At 30.7% G+C, this 24,920-nt stretch overlaps 2 protein-coding genes across 7 annotated transcripts in view; one reads left to right on the top strand and one right to left on the bottom strand.

The window, feature by feature from the left end:
- Nucleotides 1–1,762: 1,762 nt before the first annotated feature.
- LOC134706844 (transmembrane protein 98-like) lies at nt 1,763–21,903 on the bottom strand. Of its 3 annotated transcripts, none has more exons than XM_063566158.1 (6): nt 21,806–21,903; nt 7,533–7,731; nt 5,120–5,248; nt 3,713–3,922; nt 2,816–2,936; nt 1,763–2,302 (listed from the first exon to the last, which is right to left on the bottom strand). In XM_063566158.1, the coding sequence occupies exons 2-6, from the start codon at nt 7,667–7,669 to the stop codon at nt 2,180–2,182; spliced, it is 720 nt and encodes a 239-aa protein (XP_063422228.1). In that variant the 5' UTR covers nt 7,670–7,731; nt 21,806–21,903; the 3' UTR covers nt 1,763–2,179. The 3 variants fall into 3 exon arrangements, with proteins under 3 accessions (XP_063422228.1, XP_063422229.1, XP_063422227.1); XM_063566159.1 differs by having other exon boundaries at nt 21,819–21,854; XM_063566157.1 differs by having other exon boundaries at nt 21,763–21,821.
- The window catches only part of LOC134706843 (uncharacterized), a 42,333-nt gene continuing 37,614 nt past the window's right edge, over nt 20,202–24,920 (top strand). The window contains exons 1-3 of one of the 4 annotated variants that reach the window (XM_063566154.1): nt 20,202–20,274; nt 23,837–23,883; nt 24,447–24,601. In XM_063566154.1, the coding sequence (XP_063422224.1) occupies nt 23,841–23,883; nt 24,447–24,601 (198 nt within the window). In that variant the 5' untranslated portion in view covers nt 20,202–20,274; nt 23,837–23,840. Of the gene's footprint in view, nt 20,275–22,092; nt 22,160–23,836; nt 23,884–24,446; nt 24,602–24,920 lie in introns of those variants that run through there. The other 3 variants (XM_063566155.1, XM_063566153.1, XM_063566156.1) reach the window with 3 other exon arrangements.

Raw genomic sequence — 24,920 nt, 5'->3', positions numbered from 1 at the left:
TAATATGAAATACTTGTTTGAATTTTTAAGAGGATTCAGTGATAAATACAAATGTTAAACATAAATAAGATATTTATACCCTATTTTGTTTTCTAGCATTTGTCTAGATTGGCAAACTGTAAACATGGTAAATATAGAGCAAAAAAAATATTTTTTTCTCCAAATAAATATAACTCCTAATTTAACATTGTTTAAGAATTAACAATTGTACTTGTAAGAAAAATTACATTTAAATAATGTCACTAATTGATTAGTAATTATTTAGATTTGAACACATTTGTTTATGTAACAATAATCAGCCCTTATAATTCTATAAGTTTTATTGGCATGACCCCTTAGGGTGTTTATTTAGCAATATGAATGTATAACAAATAAAATTAACAAGTCACTTAAACACTGCAATAAAATGCATGTTTCAAAGTTTGGTTTATTAAAACAATGCTTGGTAATTAAAAAGGTATCTTTAAATGTACAAATCTTCTGTTCTGCCTACATATATAGAATTAATAGAAAATGCATGTTTCAAAGTTTGGTTTATTAAAACAATGCTTGGTAATTAAAAAGGTATCTTTAAATGTACAAATCTTCTGTTCTGCCTACATATATAGAATTAATAGAGAAGAGAATGAAATTTACATTTCAATCTTCTAGAAATGACTGTCAATGGTTACAAATGTATCTGTATAAATAGTATATATTTAGCTGTTATACTATGAAACTGTACCAAGTCTTTACTATTTAGTGTTAAAATAAGCATAGAAAATCATATTGCCCAGTATTGCCCACTATTACCAATTTCTGGGAGTATTGCCCAGCCCGGGAAAACCCGGGTTTTCCCACCCGGGAATTCCCGGGCGGGTAATACTTTGCCAACCCTGGCTGCATAGCCAATCAAGGTTGTTAAAATCTTCCATGGTCGAATCTTTATTTTTCTGTCTAGTGTTTTTGTTTGAATGTTGTTATAATGTGTCCTTATCCCATGTTGCTGTCCTTCTTTTATCAATTTGTTTTTTGTCTACTCCTTTTTAAAATATGATCTATCAAATCTGACCCATTTAATAAAAGAAACATAGTTGCTGTAAATCCTAATTCCTAGTTTCTCTGCCTATTAATAGAATTAATTTCATTTAAAAAGTTGAAAATCATTTTCAAAAAGTTTCAACAAAAGTTTTCAACAACATGCATACTATGAAGCTATTTACAACTCAACATTCTGATGTTATTGCTTATGAAATGAAATGCGGCCATTTCATTCTGCATAACTCTAATGCAATGGTTATGTTGAATTCTCATTAAAATATGTAACACCATAAAAAGCACCATATACAAAAACTTATTTTGTGTTATTAGCCAATGACAAATTCTGTATAGTCTAAAACATTTTAGAACTGACAGAAGAAACATAAAAAATGAAATTTAAACTCTCTACATATAAAGCACATTGATAAGCAACCTATTTTACCAATGGTATATATAATAGCAAAATAACAGTTTTATATGAACTAATTAGAAGTGTTGTACACACATTTAAACCTTGTTCTCTAATTCTCGATTTGAATTTCAATTCTATGACAATACATACAGAGATCTTGTCATTTTATACATAATGTCAAAAAAAAACCTGACATTATACAAAATGCCATAGCAAACAAAATTTGAATATGAGCTACTACTTACAAATTCAAATCATGTCAATGATTGTTATCATAATCCTATGACTTAAACATCAGGTTTATAGAAAGCAGGATAACATATATTTGGCTGTCTTAACTGAATATCTTTTTTTTATATTGTATTCAGTGGTATCTTATGACCTGCATAATATGTCATACAACAACCATGTATATTTTAATATGTCAATTATATTCAAATATGAGTGGAAAACCTCCTAAACAATTGCAATTATGATCTTCCCCAATTTCACAACCTGTATAGCTATAATAACATTAATGGTACCAATTTTCCTGCACCAGATGCGCATTTATAACCCATTATTAGAATTTGCTCAATTTGGTTTTAGAAAATCTGAAATTGTAATTAAACAACTTCTATCCTATATCATTAACAAATTTTCAACCTACACATTCTATAAGGTAATATTCATAACAAAAAAAAAAATAACCACTTGGGGAAAAGACTATTGTATGGAGTACAGGCTCTTCAAGTCTGTAGCACTGATTTAGACTTTTGATTGTTCACTGGGTGGTTGATTAGGCTCAATAACTTCAATATTACTGTCATCTGATGCTGATGATGAGGAAGTTCTAGTTAATTCTTCTTCTGAACTTGCCTCTCTTAGTACCTATGAATATAAAATATACACATTATACATAGCAATTTTTTTTTCTTTTTCAAAATAACAAGCTACTTTTTTTTTCTAAAAAAGATTCATCTTTGTAAAAATGCTTTTATGCCATAGTAAGTATAATGCTATTGTCTAAGATACCAATCATCATCTACTCTAGATCTTGACCTTGAATCAAATACATCATCCTAAAATGTATACTCACATATCAGATTGGCCTCAATATCATAATTTCTGGTTAAGTCAGTTTAAGGAACACTCCACTCTTGTTGCTTTCATTTAACTTAATTTATTGGATTGCTTAGAATATGCTATCACATTGTCAATATCATGTCAATACATTTTATTTTCAATAATCAAATAAGTTAAATTATGCATTAAACTGTTGAAATGTTGGTTGCTTTCCCTTATCTCCCAGTATTTGTGGGCTAACAAACAAAAAATACACATGTACATTTTTGATAGTTTGATGCTTTATCTAAAGACTAGATCAAACTGGTTTATATTTACCCTCAAATGCTCTTCAATATCAGCTAATGATTGGTCAATCCAATCCATACTACCAGAGAACTGACAAGCATGCTTTGTGACTAAAACAAGATGGCTGACAGACAGAACCAATGCTGTACACCTAAAATATATAAACAATGACATCACTAATTGATATTGATTGTCTAGCTGCTTGTCTGAAATATCTTTCCTTTTCCATGAGTATTTTTTTTCAACATTTGACAGTAAGAGAATGTTTGTAAATCTTCTAGTTAGTACTTCTAAATAAATTGACTGAAAAACAGTGAAACAAACATTTTCAGTAATTGATAGAGTTTCAGATTTTCTCTAAATAAGTGCATGGATCATTCCTTGAAACTATCAAAAGCTTTTATCAACATGATAAGGGAAAATTATGAATGTGTAATTAGAAAACCAGTGTTGCTTAGACGCAATTTGTGTAATGTCTAAGGATGATGAGAGCCATACTTTATACTATACAATTACAGCCTTCATCAAAAGTAATTATCCAAAATTATTAAATCAAGAAAAGGATTATTTTCCTTGAGGTATGGAAGACCTAGGGAAAATAATTTTATTAAAGATCTAATAATTTTGGATATTATATTTCATGAAGGCCATGACTGTATTATTTCACTGAACTGAACGTGAAGTTGTTATTTGAAAGATGTCATGCAAACTGCTGCCAAAGGAGTTTTTTTTCCTACACGCTCATTCTCACACAGTTATTTTGCTTACACACATTTGCCCGCAGAAAATATGTTTTTTTTCTTCAACATGCATATTCCCATACAATTATTGTCTACAAGCAGTCAGCCGCAGGAAAAAGGGGTTATTTGTGACGCTTATTTTATTAGTGGTTACTAAATTTAAGTATAATAATAGCACTCATCTTACCTGGCTTCTAGTAATCTTGGGTCAAGTGGTGGGTACATGGAATTGACAACTTCATCAACTCTAGGACTTATTCTTTTAGCCACAGCAATAATATCTGTCAGTAATTCTTGGGTACGTATCATCTGGGCATTTCCCATAGTCATACCAACTAGTCGTTCAGTCAAAATATGACAGGTTTTTAAAATGGCAATACAATGAGGAACTAAACCACTGAAATGTATCAAGCAAAAACAGTTTATGAATACATAATGCCAATGTTACTATCATTATCATTTAATTGAGTTTGAATTTTTAAAAACTTAAATATGCTATGGCAATACAGTCCCCTACCAATTAAAATTTATTTTATTGGAACAAATTTCGAACTTGATCACTAACTTGTCAAGGTGTGAACTACTGTAAATTCAGAAATTATTGCGTGCATTTATTATTGCGATTTTGTCATTTTACACATGAATGCGATTCTAATTTTTACGATTTTGAGAAAAGTCATGCTTAATTCAGTTAAAATATTACAAAATGCGAGTTTTAATTTTTGCGTTTACAACTCAGTCGCATTATTCGCAATAATAAAAACCTCGCAATAATTTCTGAATTTACAGTATATAACAAATATCATTTCAATTATCTTTAAGCATGACAAAATGAAGTGTTGAGAAAACTGATTATTTAGGTGAATTTTGTAAGTCCAAAGACCATAACTCTGCACAAAATCATTAGACCAGAACAAAATCCTAACTTGATCTGTAACTTGTCATGATAAAAGTACATGTATATACAATTTTCAAATCAACATCTTTAATCATAACAATTTTTTTTTTTTGCATCTAGTGATCATCGATATATTATCTATTCTCTAAGATCAAGGTAAATGAAGACACGAACAAGCACTTCAACTCCAAATGGTGAATTTGAATTCCAACGTATTTTGACTAGAAGTTGGGAAATCTGCCATGAAAAATTCCAATATGAATAAAGGTGGTACCAAACACCTTGACTTAAATTAATTTTGCTAGTTTAATTTTCATAAAAATTTGAGAAAATATTAACCTCAACCCTTTGACAAAAATATAAAAATTAAAAAAAAATTGAACCACACACTTTCTCGAAAATTTCATTAGATATATAACACTTTGACAAACACTTATTTTGATCATTGAGAAGCTTAATTTTTTCATAACAATACAGTGTAATAAAAACTTTAAGCTGATTCTACAGTGTATCTCCCTGTAGTTTTGGGAATCACGAAAAAAAAAAAGAAGAGCACATTCTTTCATCCTTTTACAAGAGGAACCAAAAAGAATGCATAAAAGTTGTACAGTAGTAAATAGCATTATTCAAAACTACTGTCTAAACCTATAAATTTATAATAATATTAAGATTGTTTTTATCAATTAGATTACTTACGTTGCATCATCAACCCAATGTTCATCTTGTAATAACTGATCTAGCCTGGGATTAGATATTCTAACCTCATCTAACTCAACATCAGCTGGGTTAGACTGTGCATCATCTTCTATTAACTGTACATCTGGCCTGAAATTAGAAATTAACAGATCTGAGCTAATTTTGTCTAGATTGTGTCCTCTTGTATCTGTTTGGCTGTAATCAAATTAATTATATATATCAATGATTAAATTTGAGGTTTATATATTTTATCCAACTTATTCATAGGTTAAAACGTTGTTTTTAATTAATACTTGTTTATATTTTTTTTTTGGCTTGTATTTTATTTTCACTTTGGTTGATATCATCCATTCATCCTATAAATTCGACTCTTTAAAATTCAAGAGTCTATCCTAAATTGACGTAAATTATATGTCTTCCTAAATACTGTTTCAATCTCTAATATCACTGATGAAGAGACATTAAGTTAATTGTCAAAATCCTGATGTGGTGTACAAATTTTAGCACCTCATGTTTGTGGTCAGGAATGGGGTAATCGTAATCAGCTGTAATCGGTTACATTTTGCAGTGTAATCCTATGTAATCAGTTATCATGCCATTTCTGATTACAACTAATCATAATGTAATCTATTACATTGCAAACCAGATGCTCTGCAGGGCGCAGCTTTATACGACCGCAGAGTTCGAACCCTGAACATTGGGGCAAGTATGGACACAACATTCAAGCTTGATACAGCACTGAATTTGGATTGTGATTAAATAATTGATACATTTCAGGTTTTTGACACATAATGAATGTTGTCTAAGAACTTAAACTTAAAAACTTTAAATTCTAAATTGGACATTACCTATTATGGTCCAAGATCCAAAATCTAAATGGTTAGATTCAGCATATCAAAGAACCCCAAGAATTTAATTTTGATGAAATTAAATAAAGTTCAATTTTGGACACTTTGGACACTTTAGATCTCAATGTGGACCAATTTAAAAACCAAGCCCAAACATCAAAAATCTAAATACAGGGTTAAATTAACCATATATCAAAGGATCCCATATATACAATTTTTGTTGAAATCAAACAAAGTTTAATTTGAACCCCAATTTGGACCAACTTGAAAACTGGGCCTATAATAAAAAATTTAAATACATGTTTAGATTTAGCATAGAACCTTAAGGATTCAATTTTTGTTGAAATCAAACAAAGTTTAATTTTGGACCCTTTGGACCTTGATGTAGACCATTTTGAAAAAGGGACCAAAATCAAGAATCTACATACACAGTTAGATTCCGCATAACAAAGAACCCCAAAATTATTCAATTTTTGATAAAATCAAACAAAGTTTAATTTTTGACCCTTTGGTCCCCTTATTCCTAAACTGTTGGGACCACAACTCCCCAAATCAATCCCAACCCTCCTTTTATGGTCATAAACCTTGTGTTAAAATTTCATACATTTCTATTTACTTATACACATATGTACTAAAGTTATTGTGCGAAAAAAAGAAAAATGCTTATTTGGGCCCCTTTTTGGCCCCTAATTCCTAAAACTGTTGGGACCTCAACTCCCAAAATCAATCCCAACCTTCCATTGTGGTCATAAACCTTGTGTCAAAATTTCATAGATTTCTATTTACTTATACTAAAGTTATAATTTTGAAAACTAAATGTCTTCGGACGACGATGACGACAATGAAAGACCACAATGCCAACGTGATACCAATATAAGACCAAACATTTTTCATTTTTTGCGTTTGTAAGATTAAATTAAGATTACATTCTTATGATTACTTGCTGATTACAAATCTTGTATATATGAAAATAGATTTTTATAACCACGTGTTTTATTTTGTTAACAGTTTACTAAAAAAAAATTGTCTCTACAATATTTCATTGTGAGATTGAGCTCTTATGATACAAGAATATGCCTTGAAAGCAAATTTATTGTTTTCTGTTTGGTATTAAATTAATATATATAATAAAGATTCATTTTGTAACATCTTGTGATCAATTTTTTGGACAATCATGATGTTATTGTAGCTAATCTCATCACAGGTTGGATATACCACCTCTTCTTTTTTAATTTATCCACGTCTTAATTATCTAATGTTTAATCTAGGACAAGAAATCATGTTACTAAAACATAAGCCAGTAGGAATATTCCCCTATTCAATCTTTCAGCAAACATATCAAAAAGTACTCACATAAACATACATATATTCATATTTAATATGGTTTGATATAATTTTATTTCATCCTAGTAGAATAAAATGAGAATGTCCAAGTTACATATATAGTTAATGAATGAATAATTCTGTTTTCTCAAGACCTTTGAAATACAGTTGATGGTGACTAAATGATTGTTTGTGCTCAAGTAACCATATCCATCCTATTTCCATTGATACTTAAAGCTTACCTTGTGTCCTTCAGTTGTGATGTTATGAGGTCTACTTTCTTACACTTCACCTTACAGACATACATCAGTCCAACAAGAGAGGCAATAAATATGGTAGCCAATACACCAATGGCTACGGCCACTACTGTTTCCATCATGGTCAGGCAATGACTAGGAATAATAATCCAACTTCACCAAACTTATCAAGGCCCTATTCATACTGAAAAAGACACATATTCATTTATATCTTCTTTCTTCAAAATCCTTTCACAAAAAATTATGATCATATCATGGATATAAAATCCAAATCATTACTATAAAACCAAAACATGTGATTGTGAAATTAACTGAACCTTATAATATGTAAGAAAAATATATTAAGTTTGCATTTTAAAAACTTTTTAAAGAATTAAATGTTCCATTTAAATGATAATTAATGCTCTTGTCTTGCACTTTGCCACAGTTTTTAATATGATACATGTACATGTATATCATTTTCATGTTTTACTTGAATTGATCATTTCTGAAGATGAATTTATCAAAGTATTCAAATCCCTAAAATCCAGTTCTCATTTTAAACTTTAGTCTTTAATGAAATAAATCGTATGAAGATTTTAAGAAATAATAACGATGAATATAATATAAAAAATAACTTAAACTTTATTAAATATGACCTTCTAGCTTGTAACGCCTATTAAACCTAAATATAGTGTACTCTGTAATATGAGCAACTGCACTTTTATGTCTGCAGTTAGTCATGCATGACTTCCATACAAAACAAACCAGTGATTTATTTATTAGTAAAATTGACATTTAAATCATTAACTTGCATGATAAAATCATATCTTGTTATAATAGTAAAGTGTTCTAGGTGCATACTAATAATATCTTTTTCAGAAATTTGTAAAAATCGATGGAAATTACATTATGTCCAAATGAATGCACAGAAACATTGAAAAGAGATTTATTTAGTTTAATAATAAGGACAATGAATGCATTGTAGAGTTTTTGTAAAACGCCCTTGATGTTTAAGTGGTTGGGTTTTTTTGGTATGAAAGAATTTTTTTATTTTGAACATGTTATCCTAACTCCCCACTATTATTTTCAATTGTTATTTATCAACAAATTAATTAATTGTTGTGTTTAGAATGAACTTGAAGACTTAGATGTAATTTTGTATTAAATAAGCTTTACAGTGAATTTCTTATTATTTTCTTAACTGAAAAATCTACTGCAATACTGAAAGATTATGTTACACTTTAACAGACATGAAAGTGTAACATTATCAGATTACATTTAATTTGTAATCAAAACATTTTGACAATAATTTTAATCAATTACAATACATAAAATCTCAATTAGCTTCAGTAGCTCAAATAAACACATAGGTTCAACAAGAATGTGTCCCCAGTACACGGATGCCCCAATAGCACTATCATTTTCTATGTTCAGTGGACTGTGAAATTTGGGTAAAAACTCTAATTTGGCATTAAAATTAGAAAGATCATATCATTGGAAACATGTGAAGGTAATAAGTTTGAAGTTGATTGGACTTAAACTTCATCAAAAACTATCTTGACTAAAAACCTGAAGCAGGACAGACGGATGGCTGAACAAACGAATGAAAGGACAAACAAATGGATGCACACACCAGAAATCATAATGCCCCTCTTCTATCGTAGGTGGGACATTAAAATGTGTAACAAGTTTTATTTAATCATTAAATAAAATTGAGAATGGAAATGGGGAATGTGTCAAAGAGACAACAACCCGACCAAAATAAAAAAACACAACAGCAGAAGGTCACCAACAGGTCTTCAATGTAGCGAGAAATTCCCGCAACCGGAGGCGTCCTTCAGCTTGCCCCTAAACAAATATATACTAGTTCAGTGATAATGAACGCCATACTAATTTCCAAATTGTACACAAGAAACTAAAATTTAAATAATACAAGACTAACAAAGGCCAGAGGCTCCTGACTTGGGACAGGCGCAAAAATGCGGCGGGGTTAAACATGTTTGTGAGATCTCAACCGTCCCCCTATACCTCTAACCAGTGTAGAAAAGTAAAAGCATAATAATACGCACATTAAAATTCAGTTCAAGAGAAGTCCGAGTCTGATGTCAGAAGATGTAACCAAAGAAAATAAACAAAATGACAATAATACATAAATAACAACAGACTACTAGCAGTTAACTGACATGCCAGCTCCCGACTTCAATTAAACTGACTGAAAGATTATGATTTCATCATATGAACATCAGGCACAATCCTTCCCGTAAGGGGTTTAGTATCATACCATCATAACATATATGAGAAGAACATAACCCGTGTCATGCCAACAACTGTTTTTAGAATAAATGTGTTTAGTTCCGACGCAAAGACCTTATCAGTGACTCAATATTAATGCCAAAATATGCAATCTTTAATGACTTGACAACAGTATCGTAATTATATCCCTTCTTAATAAGTCTATTCAAAGGTTTTGTAAGTTTATGAGGTGAATACTGACACCTTTGTGCTTTATAAAGAATATTTCCATAAAAAATTGGATGTGAAATACCTGAACGTATAAAAAGTCTGCATGTTGAGCTATATTTACGAATGATGTCTTTATACCGATGATAAAATTTAGTAAATGTTTTGACTAGTTTGTGATATCGAAAACCCTGGTGTAATAATTTTTCAGTAATACATAAATTTCTCTCGTTAAAATCTAGAACATTGTTACATACACGAGCGAATCGTACAAGTTGAGATATATAAACACCGTAAGATGGTGACAAGGGAACGTCACCATCTAAAAACGGATAATTAACGATAGGAAATGAAAAATCATCCCTTTTATCATAAATTTTAGTATTCAGCTTTCCGTTAGTGATATAGATATCAAGATCGAGGAAAGGGCAGTGGTCATTGTTAGTATTAGCTTTATTTAAAGTAAGTTCACCAGGATAAATTTCATTAATATACATACTGAAGTCGTCATTATTGAGAGCCAAAATATCATCCAAATATCTAAAAGTATTATTAAATTTGTTTATCAGATGTTGTTTTGATGGGTCTTTGCTTATTTTTGTCATAAATTGTAACTCGTAACAATACAAAAAGAGGTCCGCAATAAGTGGTGCACAGTTAGTCCCCATTGGAATTCCGATAATCTGACGATATACGGAATCCCCAAAGCGAACAAAAATGTTATCTAGTAAAAATTCCAGGGCATATATAGTATCAAAGCATGTCCAATTAACATAGTTTTTTTGTTTATTGCTACTAAAAAATGACCTAAAAGAGTTTGAACATATATATTCACATTCTGATTTTTTGAATGCCCATTTAATTAGGTGTGTGAATTTTTTCTTAATGAGAATGTGAGGCAATGTGGTATACAGGGTAGAAAAATCAAAACTTTGAACAGATTCAAAATCACCAATATATGCATGCAATTTATCAAGTACTTCCAACGAGTTCTTGACACTCCAAAAGTAATTTATTCCACTATTTTCGAAGGCCTTATTTGAACAATTTATTATAAGGTTTTTAATTGTACCAAGTGTGCTGGTGAGCATAATAGACAATTTAGTAGTTGAACAATGGCTTGAAGACGAAATAAATCTATATTTGTAAGGGGTTTTGTGTAGCTTCGGAAGCCAATACATAGTTGGGACTTTCATTGTATTTGGCTCTGCTTGTAAAGCGGTGGCTAAAAGTTTATGTTTGTTACAGATTTCGTTTTCTGAAAATGGAGTCAGTTGGAATGTTGGTGAATTGGTGATTTCCTTTTTCAGAACCTCAATGTAAAATTTACGTCAAACAATAATAATATTATTAGCAGCTTTATCGGCCGGGACAAAAACAAATTCCTTGGTTAGTTCTTTTAGTTTATGTTTAAAACGAGAAATAGGTTTATTGTGGTTATTGTTAATAGTAAAATGTTCTTTAAAATGTTGAATACGTATATCAACTATCTTCATTACTGAATTAAAAAAAGAGTCCAAAGATTTTTTGTCAGCTTTTTCCCGTTTTATCCATTTCATACAGTAAGTATGGAGTGAGTCGTGGATGATATTACGACACTCATTCCAATTAATAATTGACGGGGGACGATATTTAGGTCCTTTACTGAGAAATGATTTTAACTCTCGGTCTTGAACGATGTTAAGATCTCCTGTTATAACATGGGAAATGGGTCCATAAATATATTCGGAATTACTGCAATTACATGAAGTAGGTGTATTTTCACTGATATGAACATCTTTACACAATTGACTATAATTAAACACAAATTTCCGGGTAGATTTCTTGTAAATATAACAAATAAGAGGTAGTTCAGTATTGTCAAAATATCCAGGAATTTGTTCTTTAACAGAATGGTCGTTAACCAGGGATAGGAGAGAAAATAAAAAAGAAATTCCTCTGCCACATTGGCTTTGTCAGTGTGGAACATGGTCAGTGGTTGTCTTATTTCATTACTTAAATATGGTAATGGTAGAATTGTTTGTTAATGGCAAATCTTTGATAGTTTCTGTTTTATTTATACCCCACTATTTTACATTCATCTGATAATTCAGACCTTGTTTTAATGTAAAGACACCAGTCTATTTTGACTTTTAGATGTCATTTGGTTATTTCTGTTTTGTTGCAATCTTCTCATCATATTCCTTGTATCTCCTTTTAAGTGTGCAATAATTTGTTTAGATAATACAACATATGAGACATGGATTAATGGATAACAATTTAATTTTGTTTTATGACTAATTTCGTTGAACATTTAAATTTGTGGTTTCACAACTATACCCAAGAATTCATCAAAAATTGGTATACAACTAATAATAGCAAATGCTTATAATTGTGCAAACGAGTATAAGGAAAACAAAAAATTGAAATCCCACTTTTTCACAATTATTTTCACTCAAAAGAAGTACAACATCCTACTATATAGATCTATGAAATGAGTTCAAGGTCAGGTGAACTATGTCTGACAGAGTGTTATATGTATCATTGCCAGGTATACATATCTCCATGTATAGACTGTATACCTTGCAATGATACATATAACACATATAGGTGGCCTTTTACCTATATAATAAGGGAGAAATTCACACCATAAAAAATAAATAAATGGGGAATGTATTCATGGGACACAATGATATTCCTGCTTGCATATATATGTATATCATATAACGTTATAAAAGGACATAACTGAAGAAACAGTAAAGTTGATGCTACCCAAATTTGTACTGGAATTTAGTTTTGTTCCCCTTGAAATGACCTAATCACAAACTAATACATGTACATGATAACTAAGAAAAATTATCAAAGTCAATAGACCATGACTAAGGGGGGGGATTATCTCCATGGAAATAAGATATGCCAATGCTTATACAACTGCATACCAAATATCATTGACCTACCGCTTATGGTTCACCATAAACTAGACCTAATCAACTAATACATAGTTGACGCCGTTGACGCCGCCGGAAACAGCATACCTATGTCTCGCTTTTTGACTCCGTCAAGGCGAGATGAAAATGCTTGAAAACACAAATTTAATAGCAACTCTCAAACTGGTCCAAACAACAAAATTTGTCTCTATTGAAGGCTAAAATAAAAGTCAGATTCAGTCTACAATTCAAATTTAAAAAAATAATAATAAAATATCTTACCTGCTTTAAATATATATCTATTAACAATGAATACAGGTCAGTGAATCAATACTATAAGGAGATGTCAATCAATGGTTCACTACTTAGCAGCAACTTTACTTAACTCAAAACAATCCACTAATGCATTAACTTGTACATTAATCCAACATCCTTATATTAATGGTAAAAATATTGAATATAACACAAAACTGAGAAGAGCAAAAACCTTTTAAACCATATATTCCAGGTTAAATTAATAAACTGCTCCTTGGATTTAGGGGCAATTGTGATAGATGACAACTTTCCCATAATATGATATAACCACAATTTGTATAAACATTGTTATCTTTAAAATCATGATTTATACATGTACATGTACAAGGCAATACATGTACTTGTAAAGAACTTACATTTTTCTGGACAATATTTAAGCAACTATTGCATCCAATTGTGTTGACACCTAAATAAGTCATTTATAAATTTATGTCATTTATTATTCATCCTAGAAGATTGAACATATAAATGATAATATGGAAATAACTTAAGGGAATCCATTCATCTTTCATTTACATCATAGGGTGCATGTACTTGCAACATACCTTCATATATATATTTACAAAGGAGTAGGTTCTGTAAGAAAATTGACCCTCAAATTTCAGCTTCATCTAATTAACGAAAGATTTTGAACACTTTTTAAACTAAAGTTTCTACTTCAGTTGATTCCATTAGTTTATGTGAACATTTCTAACTGATTAAATCATAAAAAAAACGCTACGATTCAAGCTTAAATATGAAAAATTTAACAAATAAGCCCAAAAATGTCACTTTTAAGATGGTTTTGTCAAAAATGAAACCTTTAAACATGTATATGTTATGTGTTATCATTAAATAAAACTTACATTTCAATATTAAGAATGAACACGAATGCAGCCACTTTCATTTAAGACAGAAACCATCTAAAATTTAACTAAAATGCTAAAATTGTGAAGATTTCAGTAATTTAGCATGACTTCATGATGCTAGTACCCAATATACATGTATGTGCATTGTATTGTCAAAAACAGAACATATTTATGTGTTATTTACCCTTATCTGTTTACAGTCGTCGGGTAAACTATTTTTATAATATTTATAATTGGAAATTTCCTGTCGTTCTAAAAATAGATCCCTCCATCAAGTAGCTGAAATGGGTCCCTGTTTGAGTTTTCAGTTGCTTAATGGGTACACATGTTTTTGTAAACATTTCGATCTTCTCAGTGTTTATCCAATTAGCTTGTGTCATGAAGTCATATTTTTTTCGCATTGCTCGGGATTTTTCATAACATACATTGAATTAAAACGAAAGTGAATGTCCTGTAAAAATATTGAATAGAAGCATGTTTTCGGCTTCTTTTGGAAAACTGAGGGAAAGTTATGATTATAACAAGACTCAGCCAGTGTTTTTAGGAAGCGTCCATTGAACATGCACGGGCGTGTGTGCATACCATAACAAGAACATTGCTAATAAACAAGGGATTTCATCAAAAACGAATTCAGTTGGAAAAAGTGAAAGGCCAAATCAATTATGAAATGATTTATAAGCATCAGAAACCAAAAAGTTCTAGTCAGACACAACTAAACCCAGATTTATGTAAATTGAATAAAACAAAATCATTCAAGTATAATTAGAGTTTATATACTATTTTCTATTCACTTTACGGTTAATTTAAACGAATACACACACTATGCACACAGGCACTGATCAGGCACTGGTCTCAGAATTTATTATATAAAGGTATAAGACGAGTGCCTGTGAATACACATATCCGTTTTTGTGAGAAAATACAAAACTGACCAAAGGTTTGAAACAGTACACAAATTAAACCTACAATTGTTCCTCAGTGAATAAACCAAATAAAACAGCTAGCAAATAACCCTAACCATAACCCTTATCCAAATAAAACAGCTAAACAAAGAAAGAAACATATTCAAGATGGAAAAAAATTGGGGTTGATATTGCCTTAATATTCAATATTGTGTCGATGAAAAAACCCAATACATTAAGGAGCTTGGTGGTGAAAAACCCAATTTGATATTAACCTGAGGGGTGAATTGGAATTGATAATGCAATTAAAAAACTTTATCACCCAATTAAATAAGAAAATGGTGGGTAAAAACCCCAATTTGTGAATTCTTATCTGGAGCTCTGTTACATTGAACGAGTAACTAAAGTATTTTGACAGTAAACGTACATGTACTTCAAATAAAACCCAAAGAGGATACATAGAACACCTAAACAATTAACATCATGGGTTTTCCTACCAAATTTTTGTTAAATTCTGTTTAGTAGTTTCAAAGATGATCAAAGGTAATTAGTCTGACTCCAAACAATGGAAATACTAATCATGATAATGGTGAACATTGCCCAAATGGCCAAGTGAGTACTTGAGTAAAATATTTTACAGTATAGTATTTACATCTCAATTTTGGGCTCTCCCTTGACACCATTTTCAAGTATGGTCTTAAGGAAACAATGATAGTCCGCCAGAAGGGGATGATAAATGGCTGACCCGAGTTGAGAGAGAGCCATATATCTCTTGCACGTTAAAGACACCATTGTAGATTTCGAAAAAAAAAGTAGGTTAATGCCGCTACAAGGCAGCACTCGCACCCGCAAAGTGGAAAGGGATTAATATAAGTTGCAAAACTTGTTTCCCAATCCACTCTAAATAAATCTGTTTAAACTAACGCATTTGGATATGCATTAGGAAAACTTTTATTTTGTGATCAAAATAATTTCTGTGCATACAATTTTAAATAGCATGATAATTTGAAAAAGTACAGAACAGAGGATGCTTATTTAGTGAATTTTTTTATCGATAACTTTTATAAATGACTTATATGTAAAAGAAGAAGTCACAATACTAAAAGTAGAAAGCTATTTATTGAGGCTTTATTAATTGCAGGTACAAATGCAACTGTACAGTTATTTGATTTCCGTTATTCTGGAACAGATTTTGTTTGAAGATTTCATTCACTAAATGATGTGTTCATGCATATGCTGTTAAAGAATAATATGTAATATGCCGAGGCATTCATCTTCCCTAGACTTCCCAGATTATTTATTTCATTCTAATAAAACGCTTTTTGTCTTTTTTATTAAAACAACCATATGCATTCACAACAAAAATAACAACTTTGTATTTGTCTGATATTGAAAATATCATATGACAATGTTTGAGGGGATAAATTTCACTATAAATATATCAAACTAAATAGATATTGATTTTCCTTTTCAACACTTTTTATAATTCTTTTATGCAAGTTCTTAATGGAATTTACAAGAGCTTCACTTATACATGTAGATAAAAAATGAATAATGGTACATAACAGTTACCTCAAACCATATCTATTTAGGTATATCATGTATATATGTACAATGTATGATCATTTTAAAATGCTTTTAAAAAATATATATCAAATATAACAGAATGAAAGACTTTTTGTCGATAACTAAGATGTGTGAGCTACTGCTCACTAATCATTCATACTCCTTTACTTATTTTTGAGATAAAGGAAAAAGTTTCAGTTATAACAATTGTTTATATGATACAGGTTGTTTTTCTGTCAATTATCCCTGTTAATTGCATATTTTTGTAACTTGATAGTGATATTTATGTTTCAGTAGATAAAATGTGTTAACTTTGTGTCAATGTCAGAATGTCATTAATTTACATAAAAGTTACTTTCAAATCATGATCAGAGTTTTTAAGTTTAAGTTTACATTATATTTGTCTTATGCTTGTTGTAGTTCCTGTATAACACATGTATATAGATATATATATATATAAAAAAAATATCTTGTAACTTTTTTTTATATATATGTATATCCCGCTGCAAATGTTTGCACCTGTCCTAAGTCAGGAATCTGATGTACAGTAGTTGTCGTTTGTTTATGTAATATATACGTGTTTCTCGTTTCTCGTTTTGTTTATTGTCGAGCCTTCGACTTTAGTTGAAAAAGCGAGACTAAGCGATCCTACTTTCCGTCGGCGTCGGCGTCGGCAGCGTCCACAAATATTCACTCTGTGGTTAAAGTTTTTGAAATTTTAATAACTTTCTTAAACTGTACTGGATTTCTACCAAACTTGGACAGAAGCTTGTTTATGATTATAAGATAGTATCCAGAAGTAAATTTTGTGAAAATAAAATTCCATTTTTTCTGTATTTTACTTATAAATGGACTTAGTTTTTTCTGCGGGGAAACATTATATTCAGTCTGTGGTTTAAGTTTTTAAAATTTTAATAACTTTCTCAAACTATCCTGGGTTTGTACCAAACTTAGGCAGAAGCTTATTTATGATCATAAGATAGTATCCAGAAGTAAATTTTGTAAAAAAATAAATCCATTTTTTCCGTATTTTATTTTTAAATGGACTTAGTTTTTCTGCAGGGAAACATTACATTCACTCTGTGGTTAAAATTTTTAAAATTTTAATAACTTTCTTTAACTATCCTGGGTTTGTACCAAACTTGGACAGAAGCTTATTGATGATCATAAGATAGTATCCAGAAGTAAATTTTGTAAAAAAAATAATCCATTTTTTCCGTATTTTACTTTTAAATGGACTGTTTTTCTTCCAGTTAACATTACATACAGTCTGCAGTTAAAGTTTCCAAAACATTTATTAGATTCATTAACTATCCTAGATTTTTACCAAACATGGACAGAAGCTTCTTACAATCAAAAGATAGTATCAAGAGGAATATTTTTATTGATTTTTTTCCTCAAATTTTGTTGAGCCTGCGATTTACAGCAAAAGTAGGCGAGACACTGGGTTCCGCGGAACCCTTACAAATTTTATAGATTAGACCATTGGTTTTCCCGTTTTAATGGTTTTACACTAGTAATTTTGGGGCCCTTTATAGCTTGTTGTTCGGTGTGAGCCAAGGCTCCGTGTTGAAGGCCGTACTTTAACCTATAATGGTTTAATTTTTAAATTGTTATTTGGATGGAGAGTTGTCTCATTGGCACTCACACCACATCTTCCTATATCTATATATATACATGTATATATAATCTGTCACATAAAACATCAGCATCCAGGTCAGAGGCAGATTCAGGGGGGGTAGGGGGCCCAGGCTCTCCCTTTTTGGAAACAAATTTGGTTGCTTATATGGGGAATCACTGAAGCGTAACTGGAGCTGGCCCCTTCTTAGGCAGTCAGTGGGCCCCCACTTATGAAATTTCTAGATCTGCCAGTGCAGGTCATTAGGAACAATTAGCTCCTTCCCATTTTCCATGGACCAAATCAATTAAAATTATCTGCAATGTAAATGACTTCCTTCATTCCTTTTTGTCGAGCCTTTGACTTTAGTCGAAAAAGCGAGACAAAGCAATCCTAAATTCCGTCGGCGGCGGCGGCGTCCACAAATATTCACTCTGTGGTTAATGTTTTTGAAAATTTAATAACTTTCTTAAACTATACTGGATTTCTACCAAACTTGGACAGACGCTTGTTTATGATCATAAGATAGTATCCAGAAGTAAATTTTGTAAAAATAAAATTCCATTTTTTTCTGTATTTTATTTATAAATGGACTTAGTTTTTCTGCGTGGAAACATTACATTCACTCTGTGGTTATAGGTTTTAAAATTTGAATATCTTTCTTAAACTATACTGGATTTCTTCCAAACTTGGACAGAAGCTTGATTATGATCATAAGATAATATCCACAAGTAAAGTTTGCAAAAATAAAATTCCATTTCTTCGTTTTTTTACTTATAAATGGACTTAGTTTTTCTGTGGGGAAACATAACATTCCCTCTGTGGTTAAAGTTTTTAAAATTTTAATAACTTTCTTTAACTATCCTGGGTTTGTACCAAACTTGGACAGAAGCTTGTTTATGATCATAAGATAGTATCCAGAAGTAAATTTTGTAAAAAAATAAATTTATTTTTTCCGTATTATACTTTTAAATGGACTTAGGTTTTCTGCCAGGAAACTTCACATTCACTCTGGTTAAATTTTCTAAAATTTAATGTCTTTCTTATACTATTTTAAATTTGTACCTAACTTGAACAGAAGCTTGTTTATGATCAAAAGCTAGTATCTAGAAAGGAAATTTTGTAAATATTTGGTACCTGTGTATCTGTATTTTACTGATAAATGGACTTAGTTTTTCTTTCAGTTTACATTACATACATGTACATGTACTGTCTGCAGTTAAAGTTTATAAAACATTTATTCGATTCATAAACTATTCTGAAATTTTTACCATACTTGGACAGAAGCTTATTACAATCAAAAGATAGTATCAAGAGGAATATTTTTATTGATTGTTTTCCTCATTTTTGTTGAGCCTGGGAGTTACAGCAAAAGTACTCGAGACACTGGGTTCCGCGGAACCCTTACAATTTTTTTTAATTTAAGTGCATTATTTTTTAGTAAAATATTGCTAACAGTAAAACTATTGTATTTTGACACATGATGAAATTAAAAATTGCATTTTGCAACATTAAAGAAGCCCCGGAAGGATCCTTGATTTTAATGTAACAAGATCAGAGCTGTTTGTTTTTTTGTTTAAATGAGATTGGCATAATACAAATAAAAGTATCAAATTGAAACTTAACCTTTGCTTTGTCTTTAATAAAAGACTTTAAAATTAGTGCAATGTTACAATACTCTGTTAAAGTAAAAAATCATTTTCCATGACACCATTTGCACCAAGTGACCGAGCAGGGTTTTCAAATATGAATAATGAGTCACTTTTAAAAACATTCCTCCTTCAAGAATAGTACATGTAAGTACTACTGCTATCAATAACAATATAAAATCACAACAGGCAGATTTCCTGCTTATATAAAAAAGATGTGGTATGATTGCCAATGAGGCAATACATCATAAGAGACCAATGAAGCAGAAAAAAAAATTATAGGTCACTATACAGCCTTCAACAATGAGCAATGGCAGTTTGTCATTAGTCTGTGATAAGTGGATATTTGGGCTTGTGGTATCTTATACATTATACTTTTATATTTGAGTGTTATAAAGATATGGAAAGTTACAAACTTGTATTATTTGTAGCTTTACAAGGTTGTACTATATCGGATTTCACAAGCATTACAGCTTGTAGGGTAGCTACATTCAAAATTTTACCTTAAGGGCAGTTTGGTTCCTTAATTAGAACAAATTGTTAATTCTAAATAATTTGTACAAATGTACGATGAACAATGCTAAAAAAAAATTGAGAAAAATAATGAAATACTTACTTTTTACAATCAGACAATGTTTAAAAGTATAGCAGTTCAAAATAAAATAACTCAAGTTCTTTTGCTTCCTTAAAGTTTGTGTATAATTCATATAACGTGACGGTACCCAAATTGCACCTATTTAAACAGTTTTTTCACCTACGTTTTTTTATGATCAAGAAAAAAATGTCCATACTGTGTTTATTTTGTAGCCCTATCCTTCTTTATTGTATAGGTAAACCAATTTAATTTTTAATTCATATTGAGTCATAAAAAAATGGGTTTGAATCAACCTCCAAACTATCAATGAATCTGTACCCAAATTGCATCCATGCTTAAATTCACATCGTCAAAAGTCTAATAACCAAGCTTTTGTTTAATTTCTTCAAATATTTTGAACAATTGGATATTAGTCCATGCTTACTCTTCATATTTTACGAAATGGATACTCGTAATATATTGTATCTGCTAATTTTAAACTGTTAAAAAGATGACGTTTTGATGACGTCGCATGGTGACGTTTTCGTACATTTTGCTTTTTCAGTAAACAGTCCATCTGTTGATAAATACTGTGAACGTTTTGAGTAAATCTAAATATGTTTACCTATGTTGAAAGACGTGCAAAGTATCAAATCATAAAAAGACAAATTGTTTAGTCTCTAGGAAATCTTGTAAGATTATCTTTGCTATTTTTCTAAATAGGTGCAATTTGGGTAATCGGTGCAATTTGGGTACCCTTATGTTAGATATTGGATGCTTCAGCATGTTCAGTATGCAAATTTAGTGGCAAACCAGGCATTTAATCCAAGTGTTTGGAGTCATGTTTCTAATAAGAAAAGAATGTTTTAACAAGGATATATATTTAACAAAATACATGCAGTTACCTATACAAATCCTTGGTTTTAATCTTTCAAAACATTGGTATTAAAATAGCATTTTAAAAGGCAAATCATTGTAAGTAAACGCATTTATTAAGTAATGTGCTACTGATATTCAAGTGATTTACCCTTTAGTAAGTTGGTTTTAAAAGTTAAGACTTTCGAACAAGGTAAACAGATAAAGCTAATGCATTTTCATATGTCCAACGATAATGTGGTTTTGAAAGTCCAATTGCAATTATGGATGAGGCTCTTTGGTCATAAAGCAGGGTATTCATTATATTGAGGTCATTGAATTCTTATACCAGTTATAACCCAAACGGGAATATTAAATTACACTGTGATGGTTTACTGATAATGATTGTTAATTTGAATGATTTGATGTCTTGTCTTAGACTCATTCTGTCTGAACAACTGAATCAACAACGATACTGAAATGTTTTCGTAATGTTTTATACATTTTTCTTGATTGACTGATGTAAATTGAGTCTTATACCTGCCAACAGTGCATGACATTGACATCAATAAACTAGATTTACCTTAATTTTTTACCTGTTTTTTTTTGACAAAAACAATTGTTTTCTGAACTTTGGAAACTTGTTAAAAACTATAAATATCCGTTTCTTTAAACGTAAATAAGATATAGACTTTACATAAAATCTCTAATTACATTACAGTATGCAATAAAATATAAGCATCATTCAATATGTAAGAAATAAAAACGATTTAACATATATAACTATTATGATATTGATTATTATACAGTAAAAGATAATTTTATCTTATTATCTTATAATATGTATATTGATTTGTTTTGGTTTAGAGATTTTTAAAAGGTGGCTGGCGGTAAAATTCGTAAAATTTGTGCCCAGAAATATTGCAACAGTGTATTGGTTATTATTATAATTCAAACAAAACAACATTATTTTAGAAATGCAAATTCTATTCAAACTGATAAATGAAGCACCAATATAATTATATATTAACCTAGGACAGTAGCTAGGTTGCCCTTCTGACATGCCAAAAAAATATGCAATAAGATAAAGAGCGGTGAGAACCAATTTTAATGCACAAAGCTTGAGAACACACTAATTAGTCACTTTCACAACAAGTTAAATCGGCACCTGATCACATGAGAACCCGTAAAAGAAAAAATAAAGTCAATTCAGCACCTAGTCAAATTGGATCAGGCTATTTATCTATTTCATGTCAACGGGATCTATACACATTAATTATTACTAGTTATAAAACATGGGCTCCAACTAATAAAAGATGCACCTTATAGTTACTCAGTCCTTTTGGGGGGAAAAGCTGTCACTTTTATGACTTCATGTTTGGGTCAAGTGTCGCAAAAACAAAAGTCATCTGTAAATTATAATGAGGTGAAGTCACTGAAGATGGAAAACCTGTAGAAAGTGAACTTTGAATAGTTTAGAATCCATCTTGTTATTACTAATCTGATAACCAAAAACTAGTGCTTTTATGACAAGGAGGATAAAGCACAGAGGTGGATTTAGGGGAGGGGGGCCGGGCGAATCCCGGTCCGTTCGCACCCATTCATTTTCGCACCCACTCATGTTCGCCCCCTTTCACTTTGCACCCAAAGTCCATTCGCACCCTACATGTTCACGCCAAATTTAATTGGTTTTGGGTTTAATAACTTTGTAATCAAGTTTTGGCAAGTAGTATTCTTATAAGTATAATTGTTTTCGTTGTCTCAAAATAAAGTGAGACAGCATTTTTCATTGTGTTGAATAAATCTTTATTATGTTTTGGATAGTGTATTGCTTTCACTTTGGTTCATTGACTTGTTTCAAAATGGAGTGAGATTCTGACTATGTTTTTTTTTGTGTGTTGAATAAATTTTAGGCCTTGTAAAAATAATTGATGGTTTCCCCTAACACGACCGGGTCATTTTTTCAATTAATTTTCCATGGCCTTATCATGTTTGATCATGTTTTGGTTATAATAGTGTATTGCTATATTTTATTTGTATTGTTTCAGATCAAAGGGACCAAGCTGTTAAAAATAATTATCTTTTGTGTTTTTCATTTAAATCTTCAATCTTTTACTCATACCAAGCTATAAATACATTCAGTATTTACACGGAAGCAATTAAAAACAACAATCAGGATTTTCCATTTATTCAACTGGAATTTGAATTAAAATTGGGCGCGAACGTGTAGAGTGCGAACGGACCTTGGGTGCGAACGTGTAGGGTGCGAAAGTATATTGGGCGCGAACGGACCTGATACCGGCCCAGGCCCCCCCCTTTCTGGGAAAAAATTTGGTTGCTTATATAGGGAATCACTGAAGCCTGCCTGGAGCGGGCCCCCTCTTAGGTCAGTCAGTGGGCCCCCACAAATAAAAAAATTCTGGATCCGCCACTGAAGCCCACTGGGAAATACACAAAAGATACTTATCATTGATAGTGACAGTTATCTCTGTAAGACATACTACCATGGGACATTTATTTCAAGTTAGGCGATTTGCCTCAAAATTTTTAATCATTTTTGTAAACAAAATGACATCACATTATGGCCTGGTTTCTTATTACTTTTTTCTTTCAGAAGTATGGCATCAACAGGAAGACAAACAAGGTCAAGGAAGAGAAAAGGTAAGAATTCTAAGATAAAAAGAATTATTTTACTTTGATTAGGAACATATATTTTGATTTATACAGTCACAACTCGAACACAAACAAGTCATCAGACTCTTACAAGTCAAAAAAGATTTAGCACAAGAGTTACCTTTTATTAAATCAGTTGATAGCAGACAAACCTCAAACATGATTGTCAAAAAATGGGTCATTTTCGAAGACCATGAAAACCAATTTATAAGTCAAACCTCCAGATGGTAATGATATTTTTTTCCCTCATAAATACATATATTGGTAAAAAATTTAGAACGATTCAGCACTATGTAAGCCAAAAAGTGCCACATGAAATTGTGTATTCTTGAACTATATTTCACAGTTCATCCGTGACATTTCGTTCATGGGACAGAATATCACATTTGTAAACTATACACCAGATCTGATCCACAATGATAAGGTTATATATGAGCCTTATTAACAAACCTTATAATTAATCTTTTTTTATATACATTGTATATATGCTAATAAAAATTCAAAAATTGATGCTAAGCTTGAAAAGATATTTTCTATTTGAACATGTGTAGCCAGTAATAGTGCCAGTGATACATCTGAAGAAATCACTGATAAGTACATCAAAGACATTCTGAAGAATAAACAGATATTAGAAAATATTTGTGGACAGTCAAGCTGTACAGATGATTCCAGCAAAGGTTCACAGTATGAAAAACTTTCAAAGAAGGTTGGTAGAAAAATGCATTTGATAGTAGCAAGAGAAAATATACTATTTGCGAAAAACATCAAAATAAAAGTGAAAAAACATTTTTTTATAATAAATTTGTTTATACAATAGCAATGACACTTATATAGAAATATTCACTTGACTAGAAAAATGTCCAAGAAAAATATATAAGATATTCATGATATTGGTATTAATGGAATTTATTATCATGATTATATTTCTTATTCACAATGTCTTAGTTGAGGAAAAACATATTTGTTGAACAAAACACATAAACAAATTTTTTTTAGTTGAAAATAGTTTATCAAGTACGTCTTAT

The sequence above is a fragment of the Mytilus trossulus genome, chromosome 2, assembly GCF_036588685.1.
Source record: "Mytilus trossulus isolate FHL-02 chromosome 2, PNRI_Mtr1.1.1.hap1, whole genome shotgun sequence".
Taxonomy (NCBI): domain Eukaryota; kingdom Metazoa; phylum Mollusca; class Bivalvia; order Mytilida; family Mytilidae; genus Mytilus; species Mytilus trossulus.
Note: the sequence above shows the minus strand (reverse complement) of the source record. Positions and strands in the feature narration are given on the sequence as shown.

Bases quoted from the DNA above. Each gene is read 5' to 3' on its own strand.
- LOC134706844 (XM_063566158.1), bottom strand. From the start codon at position 7,669: ATGATGGAAACAGTAGTGGCCGTAGCCATTGGTGTATTGGCTACCATA. The intron at 5,249-7,532 runs GTAAGCTTTAAG...TTCTAATTTCAG, and splicing joins TCACAACTGAAGGACACAAG to GCCAGATGTACAGTTAATAG. The intron at 3,923-5,119 runs GTAAGTAATCTA...GATACATTTCAG, and splicing joins CATTGGGTTGATGATGCAAC to TGGTTTAGTTCCTCATTGTA.